This window comes from Sarcophilus harrisii, chromosome 2 (assembly GCF_902635505.1).
Source record: "Sarcophilus harrisii chromosome 2, mSarHar1.11, whole genome shotgun sequence".
In the NCBI taxonomy this organism is placed as follows: Eukaryota; Metazoa; Chordata; class Mammalia; order Dasyuromorphia; family Dasyuridae; genus Sarcophilus; species Sarcophilus harrisii.
The window spans coordinates 128,959,165-128,970,749 of NC_045427.1; the positions used below are offsets into that span (position 1 = coordinate 128,959,165).

Sequence of the window (11,585 nt, forward strand, 5' to 3'; positions counted from 1 at the left end):
AAAAAATTGACCAAAAACTTTCTCTGCTTGAGGAAGCGAAGTAATGAGTATAAAAGTAAAAGACAGTCTGAAACTAAATCAGGTGCCTAATAGCAGAAACAATTGGGAACCACAATAACAGTACACTAAATTTGCAAAAGACTTCATAGGTACTAGGAAACTCATAAGGCATTAAGTACCTCCTTGCAGCCAATGACTGAGAAAAAAGAAAACATATACTCTACTAAGCAGAATGGATTAAAAACTAACACTTATAGCTGTTCTCTGGGTCAAATACAGTTCACGATCCCCTGGAGATGCAAAAGCCTATAGTACATGCAATGATAACACCGCCACACACTGAATCCACTTCTGCACAGAGGGTAAAGGTCAAAGGAATCAGCTGTCTCCTTTCACACATACAGATTTTTAGCTGCCAGATAGTCTAGTGCCTAGACATCAGTTATTTTCTCTTTAACAATAGAGTCTCACTACTGACCTTAAAATCAGCCAATTATTTCACCATAAAATTCCCCCAACTTTAACTCTGTTGTGAAATCTTTTAACTCCCAAAATTCAAATTTAATACTAAAAAATGAAAGTGATAAAAAATATCAACTATTTAGAATCATGAGAACCAAAAAAGTCAGAAAACCTGCTATTATCCTGGCATTCTCTTTGATTTTTGTTCATTTATAATACAATTTCTCTTAACACACTCAACAGTCAAAATGCTATGTACACAATAATGAAGTCTAGCCTTCCACCTCCTAGTTTACTCATATTGTTAATGAATAACTTCATTAAATAATTAAAAGAAAATTTGGGATATTCCTGTTATCCAAGTTTCAAGAATATAAGGTTCTAAGAAATATACTTTGCAATTAAAAGTCAATTCTATCCTACAGAACAAATGAAGTCTCACCTCTAACACTAACAAGGATTCAACTAGTACAGTTTATTTAAACATGCAAATTCTTTAGTAGTTTATTTTATACTTTCCTTCTAATTTTTAATCAAAAAACTTTCTAATCCTTTTAACTTTCCATATTAAAGCAGACTTCCTCCTAATTTTTTTCAGCTATTATTGCACCACAGTTGTAGTCAAACAATGAAATAAGTTAATTTATATATTTATGGTTCACAAATATTCTCTAGATTATAGTTTACCCTATGACTTTTGTTAGAAGTCTTATTGACATTATTATTATCTTATAAAATGCTAGCATGTATGTGGCATCATGACATACTGGAAACGTGCAATGAACTGCAAACTGGGACACCAAGATGATTGTAGGCTTGCCTCCAACACTAACTAGCTATATGACTTTGGCCAAGTCACATAATCTCTCTGAGCTTTAGTTATTTCAGATGTAAAATGATAGAGTTGAACTGCATAATCTCTAAAATTCTATGATTTTAGGAAATTTAGAAGATGAGGTTTTTTTCCTGAAAATTAATGTAAAATGTATATGGAGGACACAAATCAGATGCAATATATATATACATACATACATACATATATATATACACATACATACACACACACACACACACACACACACACAGTCACATTCTTCCAGGCATGCTGAAGAAAATGTGGGTTTATTCCACTCATTTGAAAAGCATTTAATATTATTTCACCCCAAAATCATATCTCTTGCATGGCATATCATCCTTCAATATGTTCAGAAAATCAGCATGTAATAGCATGACTGACTCACCAGTATTGTATTATGAACTGATTCACCTGTTCTCTAATGTAAAGTTGAAAATAATTCTTTGGATTTGAATTTCCAAAATTATGTACAGTGGTGATGAAAACCATATGTTGGAAGCTATGACTTTTCTGTCAAAGGAGAAAGCCAGAAGGAACAGCCTTAATTTTCCTGGGAACCAGCTGCAACAGAATGAATCCTAATCCTGCTCCAGCTGGGACAACGACGGCAGAAGGGTGAAGTCGCTCTTAGTCTAATTATGATACTTCATCTGCTACAAATCCTTTGTGCAATGACTCCACCCAAGAGTAGCCAACATATAAACAACTTTATCAGAACGGAACTCCTAGTCTTTATATTTACCATGTGTTCATTCCTAAAATATTTCAAAATACAGCATAAAAAATGTTATTGTCATATTTTACAATGACTTGCAAAATCATCTACTTGATCAGAAATTTTTTTAAAATGTCAATTTCTGATCAAGGCTAGTAAATGGAACTTGGTTTGAGTTCTATCAGCCTGACAAGAACTAAGTCAGTTTATGGTTTCTAAAAATTTTACAGAAAAAAAAAAAAGGGGGAGGGGGGGGCGGATTCAAAGGATATCAAGAGTATTCTCACAAATTCAAGTAGTATAAATATTGAAAGAATAATATTTTCCTGATTTATAGATCTGTACCTATGATTTATTTATTCCCCTGAAATCATGAAAAGCTGGATGGGCCAAATGAAAATCAAATGGCAAACCTGGTGAAAAATTCATTATCTGGTATTTTAGTTTTCTATTCATTTTTTCATGAGAATTTGTCATGAAAAATAAAAAATATATTAAGACAGACATTTATAGTCCTTCAATCAATATGTCGAGAAAGCTTGCTCTCTATAATCTGTTATTGTTTTAACGAGAAAGAATAGAAGATAGTGCAAGCTAGAATGGATGGCTAAAATGACTGGTATGAAAAGTTCCAAAATGGCATTACATTAGCACATGGTACTTGTGAAGCAGTACAAAGGCAAGAAATGCCAAGGTAATGAATTTAAATCCTCACCTGGAGCAGCTGATGAGAGGCAGCATAGCATAGTAGATTGGGGACTAGCCCTGGAGTCAGGAAGACATGGGTTCAAATCCTGCCTCAAACATTTACTATGACCCCGGATAAGTCACTTTACCTCTCTGTGCCTCAGTTTCCTCATCTGTAAAAAAAGGGAATTGTATCTAATGATCTCTAAGGTCCCTTCCAAGTCTAAATCCATACTCTTACGATTCTATGAAATAGTCACCAGTGGAAAAAAGACGGATGATAGTGTATGTGTATACATACTGGAGACATAAATATCTATAGACAGTCTTTTAAGTAGATGACTGGAATGGTCGAAATATCATGATATACGATTGACTCTGTCACAACTTCCCTGCCGTTATGAATCACAGAAGATCAATGATAAATGGTTAAGGAAAGTTTCACTCCATGGAATTTATGTGCATACTGACACAGCCTTCTTCATTTTCAGCATAACAATTTAGTGATCCCCAAATCATAAGAATAAAAATCTGTAATTTTAAAAGGTAGCATTCCAATTTATTTCTACTATACAGCATATTTGCTCTCCTAACCAATTTTAAAACTGTGTAAAAACATGTCTCTTCACTTGTAACTACTGTGTCATTTCATATAATTTGTTGACTATTCTGAACATATTTGATAAAACAAGAATTCAACATAACACCAAACAATCATTTTGCCAAGCTGCCAACCAGAGAAAAACACACATCTCTCAATCCAAAAACAGCTACTACTTAGCCTCTTCACTAATCACAGTGATAAAATATCAGAAAAAAAGTAATTTAGGTAGACTTGTGTATATTTTTCTTACCTAAGATATGATTTTATTATGGATCATGAGAAATAAATTTACTATAAAGTCTGTAATAAAACATTCTGCTTTTAAAAACAACAAAAAACCTTATCAATTTCTTCAGGATTAACAATCTTTGATTATCATTCTTAATTGTTAATATGCTAGAGGTCAAATCTCATTGTGACAAACAACTATTAGAATCTGAGGCTTAAACCCAGTCAATGGCCAACTTATTTCAGGTAACAGTCAATACAACAAAATGACACCACTTGGACAGCCTACAGAAGTCATTGCACAGGTGTATGAATTGCACTTGATTATCTTTTTCCTAAAAATCAAATAGAAAACTAATCTAATACTTTATTCAAAGACATCTCTGTCCCCATTCTTTTTTCAAGCTGAAAAATTAAGAAAACTAAAATTTTATTCCAAAGAATTCACTAACTTTACAATATTCCACAGTGGAAATACTATTGGTCTTAATAGTCAGAAGATAAGAGGTCAAGTTCAGACTCTGATTGATACAAAATAACTTCTGGCACATCAAATGATCTCTTCTGTCTATTTCAGTTTCTATATCTGTAAAGTAGAAATAACTATACTTGGAGTAGGCACATGTTTATTATAAACAAAATTCTTTGTGTATGCGCTATAGAAATGTAAGCAATGTATTATTCCATTATCTGGTCCAGAGTCAAAGATTTCAGGAGTAAATAAAATGCAGAAACATTTATCTCAATGTTTTTAGTTTATTGCATTTTAAAAGTCACTACAGTTTGATGATGGAGAAAAATAGGTATGTGCCATTTAATCATCTCTTACCACATTTTCTGTGTGGAAGATAGGAGAGTGGAACAAAGGAAAATAAATTTTAAATCAAATCCATTCAGGATGGGTGTGGTAACTTTTGCCTGTAATCCCTACTACTAAGGGAAACTGAGATTGGTAAATCACTTGAATTCTACCCCTCCTTTACATTGGGTGTCTTCATCAAATCAAAATTAGTCAATACTGAACAGACTGTCTAAGGTAAGGAAAACCAAACCAGCTCAGAAAAGCCAAGTAGATTAAAGTTCCCCAATATATCAGCATCAGAATGCCTATTCCTATAATTCCCAACCCTCCTCCCAAAAAAGAAGTCCATTAAGTATCCCATAATATTAAAGACAACTAATAAAATTATGATCAAATTTCATGATCAAAAGGAATAAGGTAGGAATTCATTTTTCAGCAGTACAGAGTCCTAATTTTTTTTTATCCTTCTATCTAATTAATTTTTTGTTCCTCATAACAGAGGGGAAAAAACATTCTATTTGATATTGTGCTTAAGTTATACTGTGGAAAGACTTTATTTCACAACTAAAGTCACAAAAATCTGTAAATCTTTTAATTTTCTCATCTTTGAACTAAAGCAAAGATGTATTTTTACTGCTGCACTATAGACACTACCATGCAGATATACCTGGAATTTTTTTAATATTTTTTTAATATTTTAAAATTTCAGGTAAATTCATATTTCTAGAAAATTCTTAAAACCAACTCTAAATAGACAGTAAAAGATTAGGCCCCTCTCTAAAGATTTTGGTGGTTTAGGTGGAGAACAATGAAAAATACTAACACACAAGGTAACCAACTGCCTGTAAGAAAATCAAGTCAAGTAAATGTGTGGTATTTGCAGTTTTATGTCCCTTTCAATGTCCATTTTTAAATTTCTAAGATGATGGTTATTTTTCTTAATAAGGCCAAGAAGCATCTGGCTTCACAGGATTTAAGCAATGGAAAGACTTGGAGATGATTCCAGTCCAACTCATTTTAAAGATAAGTTAACGAAAGCTCATAAGTGTTAAGTATAAAGACAGCAAAAATAACTCATATGAAAATACATAAAAAAAAAAAGAATTTACATGGATAACAAACGTACATATGTATATATACAAAGTACTATGAAAAAAATTAAAAATAAAAAATAAAGGCAACATAATGAAGAAAATCAAGCACTGGATATACAAGGAGACTTGAATTTCCCACATTAAAAATAACTTTGTGGTCATGGATAGGCAAGTTATTTAGCTTTTCTAAGCCTCATCTTCCTCATCAAGATGATAAAACTTATATACCATCTACCTCTCAGAAAGGGAAAGAATTGTAAAACTTGAAGTACTATTAAAAGTATATACATAAATTGAAATGCCAAAAGTAACTCAGGTGAGTGACTGAGCCAGGAGCAGAAATCAAGTTTGCTAACTTCAAATGTATTAATACTCTTTCTAGTACACCATACACTTGGACAAAATTTCACTCCTAGCCTCCTCCATTCATATTAGTAATTTTAGTTATAAAGTGAGTATTCTATAAATACAGAAGAAAAAAAGAAATTTGATTGTTTTTTAAGTATACATTATTTAGGAAAATGTGCCTTTTTAATAATAGAAGATGAATTTGTGCAAGAAAAGGAGAACCAGGGGGCAGCTAGGCAGCACAGTGGATAGAACACCAGCCCTTAAGTCAGAAGGACCTGAGTTCAAATTTGACCTCAGACACCTAACACTTCCTAGCTGTGTGACCCTGGGCAAGTCACTTAACCCCAATTGCTTCAACAACAAAAAAAAGAAAGAAAGAAAAAAAGAAAGAAAAACAACCTAAAGGTCAAACAATCTAAGTTCTCCACAATAAGAAAAAAAAAGGATGGGTATCAAATAAAGATCCTTTACTAAAATCATGTTTTCCAAATCCCCCAAATTTAACACTGTAAAAAACAACCCCCCCCCCAAAAAAAACCTATTGTGCAAAAATGATCTTCAAAGGAAATGTTCAAATATAAAATTTCTTGAAGATTAAACACAATCCTAATTTTGCAACTTAATACAGAAAAAGAAAGGAAAAGAAAATACAAATGGCTTATCAATGCCAAAGGTAAGTTATCAGTTAATATTATTCTGTAGTAAGTAGTACACAGAATAACTATGAACTTATCATGTATTATCCATCTCAAAAACTGGTTCAGAAAATTTTGTCCTAAAATACATACATCATTTTTTAATTGTCAGACAAGTTCTTACTATTTATCAACATGATATTAAAACCCTGAATCCTGAAAATTACTTAAAATATGAAATTTTTCTCAACAGTGACCTTTCAGGGGAAAAAAAATTATTCTGCTGCCCAAAAATTACATATTCAGTTTATATACCCTGTTAAACCAAACAGCTTAATGTATTTCAAATTATTAACAGAATTTTTAGATATTACTCTTATATGGAATAGAAAAAAAAAGAAAAGTATCTCCTCAGGTTATTCTGCATAACTATCAGGAAGACTTGAAAGATTCTTGTGTTTAACTTTATTATCTCATACTTTTATCTAGTTGATATAATGTAGTACTATTCCAAAGAAGGCAATACCTTGTTTTTAACTCCAACCATTGACCATTTATGCTTTTTTTTTTTTCCATACCATAAAATAATTTTTCAGAGTTCACTGTTTGGCTCTTAAGAGAGCCCCAAACAGTTTTGTAAAACAGTACTTCAAAAAGGAGAAAAACAGATACAATATGCTGAGGGGAAGAAGGGAAGTCTCTACAGTACTTTGCATTGTTTTAGAATGAAACTTTAAGAAAATTTTATTCAAGAAATTCACTATCAAAAATATGAGGATGATTCCCAAATACACCTTATGTCAAAGATATTTTTAAACCAAATTTCTTAGATGGTCATCCCATGATTACTTTTTTCAGTGACCTGCATGCATATACAAAAACCTACTTGACTTGGAACATTTTTTTCATGTTCAAACTCTTTATCAACTCAGAATTTAATGATGTGTTAATGTTATATAAAAAAGTGTAAACACATCTTGCTCAATCATATGAATATGAATCTTACATACCAAGTTAACAGAGCCATATCTCATATTTCTATAGCACTTTAAGATTTACAAAACAATTGCTTAGCAACAACCTTATGCCGTAGGTATTAGTACAAGAATTATCATTTCCATTTTACAATTGAAGAAAGTCTGGCTCAGAAAACTTAAGTGACTTGATTAAGGTTCTTCAGCCAAAAAAGATAAGAGCCATAAGTCCTGTGAGATTTTAAATGCTCTCTCAGCAATACAATGATTTAAGAGAAAGGCACTCAAATCATATAAACTTAAGTTGATGGAACATTTCCCTTGAGAAGAGCACTCCAGATAATTCAATTCAATAGACAATTATTAAGAGCTTCCCACCACATAGAAGGAAGTATGTGAGGATCTGGGAATACAAGGATGAAAAAATGACAGTTCCTGCCCTCAAGAATCATACAGTCTTCAATAATGAACTTTTAAGGTTTTTTATTTTGCATGTTGGTAATCCTGCTGGTTCCTAGAATTTGAGACTAAATCAGGACTTTGGAGGCTTTGTCCTTAGCGTGCATTCCCTTGAGCAAGTTACAAAAATAAATCTTTAAGAACTTTGATCCTATCAATATCTTGGTGTTGCAGTTTCTTCATCTGTGAAATACCTGGAGCAGAATATAGTGAAATGAGTAAAATAACAAAACAAAACTGGTGTCTGGTCCCAATTTTGTTCCTAGTTAGCTAAGGACCCTTAGGTAAGGGACAGTTCCTCAACTAAAAAATAAGAAAGTTGAATTAGATATATAAATATATCTATAAATTATAAATCTATAAATTAGATAATCCGTAAAGTCTCTTCTAGCTTTATAACCTTTGGGTTACAAATCTTCACTCATAGGATAAACACCACTTTTATTTAATCTACATTAACTAGTTGCTTATGTTAACAATAATAACCCATATATTTAAACATAGAATGAAAAATTAACATGGACAAACTACAGATTACTTTCACATATCAATTACTTCACTCAGCAAAAATAGTAGTATTCAAAATTTCCTTCATCTAAATTTCGCCTTCAATTCTCAAGTCTGACCATGCTTCTTACAGATAAAAAGTTCTTGAAATATGGAATCAAATATTTCAATTCTTTGTTCACCATAAAGTTTTACTACATGTTCAACATGTGTTCAAATGACTAGGATACTTAGCATTTTTATATGGCTCAACTAGATTAATTTTTGAGGCTAAAATCAGTAAAAATAAATAAATAAATAAATAAATAAAACAAAATAATGAGATAAAAACAATGGTGCCACTTCTATATAGGATTAAATTGAAATTTTTAAAATGGCTTTCAATGGCTTTTTAAAAGTCTGCACATGGTGGGTCATAACACCTGGCATGAATTTAGGTCAAATTTAGATATTTTTCTACTTTTTTAGTTTTTAACTTAATGATCTTAGAAGTAGTATCCAAGGTTTTTTAAGTAAAAGAGAAACTTACAATACTAATATACTAATTTTATACTAATCTTTGTTATATGTCGGAATTCTAAAAGCAGATTTCAGTTTGTGAAGCTAACAATCAATAAAATAAATGAAACACAGAGTTGAGGAAACAAATTCAAATCACTCCTACATTGTTATCCTTGAAATTTTCACAAATATAATTTACCCAAAGAAGATATATTTTCAGTAACATCAGTTACTCTGATGTGAAATGCAAAAAGCCTATGGTAAAAAAAAAAAAAAAAACACATTTCCACTGCAACTCAAAATGACTAAAATATTTAACTATTTCATATGCTAAAAATCCACTAAATCAGGATTTGAAAACACACTAAAACAGCAAGAGCCCATGATAAAAGGGAGCAGAACACTTACAAAGACTTGACACTGAAAACTGTCATGTGACTAAAAAACAGGTATTCGTTAGAAGTACTACTCTTTGCCATAAAGTCAATCACAATTTCAGTATAAGCATAACACTCAATATGGGTTTCAGATTTAGAATTCCTTTACTCTCTGGTATCCAATGATCAGCAGGTCATCTTCCATATCGAAATAGATCCAAAGAACTACTTGTCAGAAGTTTTAAAGTTTTGCTCCTTTTTAATGACACTCTAAATATCCTGAAAAATATGCATTTTTAGGCAGAATCATATTATCATCATTATTCCCCAACTGAAGCATAAAATGAAGTATTGCCAAATATGAGAAAATAAATTATTATCTATTAATGATCCCATACAGAACTTACCCAAGAGAAATAAAACAAAGCATTAATAACTGTAAAAAAAGATCCCAAATCCCAATGTTGCACATAAAAAACACATTAGGCCAGTTATGGTGTAATTTGTATCTTCATATTTTACCCTCTATAAAAGAATGCTAAGGCACATGACACTTACCTTATCCTTTTCATGAGGAAGGAGAGACACAGGAGGTAGACAGGAAAGAGACTCACAACTCTCTTTCCCATCCACATTGGCCGCTTTAGTGTTGAGCCGATAAAGAGGTCCATCTTTAAGTAGTCTGCCGTGGCCAACGGCACGTTTGACAGCCAATCGTAACTGCTGGTGAAAGACAGAGGCAGCACTGCCCCCAAACAATGCAGACACATCTTTCTGACCTTTCAAAAAACGTTCAATGTTCTTCAAGGTTGAACCGCTGGATTCCGCCAAGCCTTCAACTGCCCGTTTGATAAGTTTATTCCAATCCACATTTTGTTTGCCATCCAACTTTCCAAGGTTCCGAGGTTTAGGAAGTGCTATTCGCCCAGGATTATCAGGATCTTTGTAGGAATTGAGTCCTTTATTTGAGACTTTTAAAATTGTTCCATCTTTAACACTCAACTCCAATTGCTCCAAAACAGTTTTCCGGTCCAAGCCATGGGACGAAGACACGGCATTGCATATCCTCTCTTCTGAAGGACGCTGTTTTTGCTTCTTTACTTTTTTGATCGCCTCCAATATCCACTCCGTATACAGCGGGTTAGCGAGTTTTACCATGGTGAAGAATTCTGTATATCCATAGAGTCGTTATCCCTTATCCTGATGCTGAATATGTTTCACACCATGGAAAAAAAGATTCTCGGAGGTTGGGAACCAGTTAACCATAGCATACAGTTTTCTGGCCTGAATCCTTCCTCCTTTCAGAAACAAGAACACTTTTCCACTTCTAATTTAAAAACCAAACCAATATAATGTTTGAAATGTCTGCATATTTCCCAATAGATTCCTAAAGAGCACTGGAGAGACAGGGTTTTCCTCAAAAGGTGCACAGAAATCAGATCATCTCACAGCTCCTTTTGATGTCCAGGCTCACATGAGAAAAATGTGTACCTTACACCTGAAAGAAAATCAAAATGTCAGTTTCATGTCAATCTGCCCTAAAATATACAAATCTATCTAAACAAAGAGAGATAATTTAATAAGCACTTATGTGCCTAGCCCAGTGTTTGATACCTTATGAGGAAGATGTTTCCAGTAAAAATGTTCCAAATCAGTCCTAAACACCAACAAAAAGGTAGTAACAGTTTGAAAACAATCAATGAATTCAAATTCCGTGAAGGGTGCCAGCTAAGCTATCTTCTACAACCCTTGCTCACCAGTCTGTGAATTTCAACTGAGCTGCTCCTTGATATCTTCCCCCAAGAAAACATTCGATACTTCAGCAAATGGACAGATTTAGTGGAAAGAATCCTGAAATGAAATCAACAGTGAATCTACCATCTCCAAAAGAATTCCAGAATTTTTAGACTATCACTCAATCAATACAAAATCAAACTTTAAAAACTTTACTACTTTATACATTAGAAAAAACAGGAAACACAATTTACATATAAATTCAAATCTTGTTTCAAGTACAATACTATTATGAGTCCTAAATGGAAGCAACAAAAAACACTAGACAACTCAGATAAAGTAATAAAAGCCAAAACAAAAAAGTTTTTTTGTTGTTGTTGTTGTTTTATTTTACTATTTCTGGGTGCTTAAAATACTTTGCAAGCAATAATTTAATTTATGTTGAACTTCTATAAAAATTCAAACACTATGAACTATCAGCTAAACAACTATCAAAAGGAAAATATTAGCATCTAGTCTGCAGATAAAATTCAGAGGTTTTAAAGGACTTGTTCAGGATCAAAGAAATATCAGTGATAAGACTAACAAATCACCTCCGT

General features: G+C 32.4%; 1 protein-coding gene across 6 annotated transcripts in view; it reads right to left on the reverse strand.

Moving 5' to 3' along the window:
- KAT6A (lysine acetyltransferase 6A) overlaps positions 1-11,585 on the reverse strand; it is a 146,500-nt gene that overhangs the window by 133,081 nt on the left and 1,834 nt on the right. For 3 of the 6 annotated variants that reach the window (XM_031950767.1, XM_031950769.1, XM_031950768.1), the window contains exons 2-3: positions 10,867-11,103; positions 9,811-10,750 (exon numbers count right to left, since the gene is read on the reverse strand). In XM_031950767.1, coding sequence (XP_031806627.1) covers positions 9,811-10,410 — 600 coding nt within the window. In that variant the 5' untranslated portion in view covers positions 10,411-10,750; positions 10,867-11,103. The remainder of the gene's footprint in view (positions 1-9,810; positions 10,751-10,866; positions 11,104-11,585) is intronic. The other 3 variants (XM_031950766.1, XM_031950765.1, XM_031950763.1) reach the window with 3 other exon arrangements.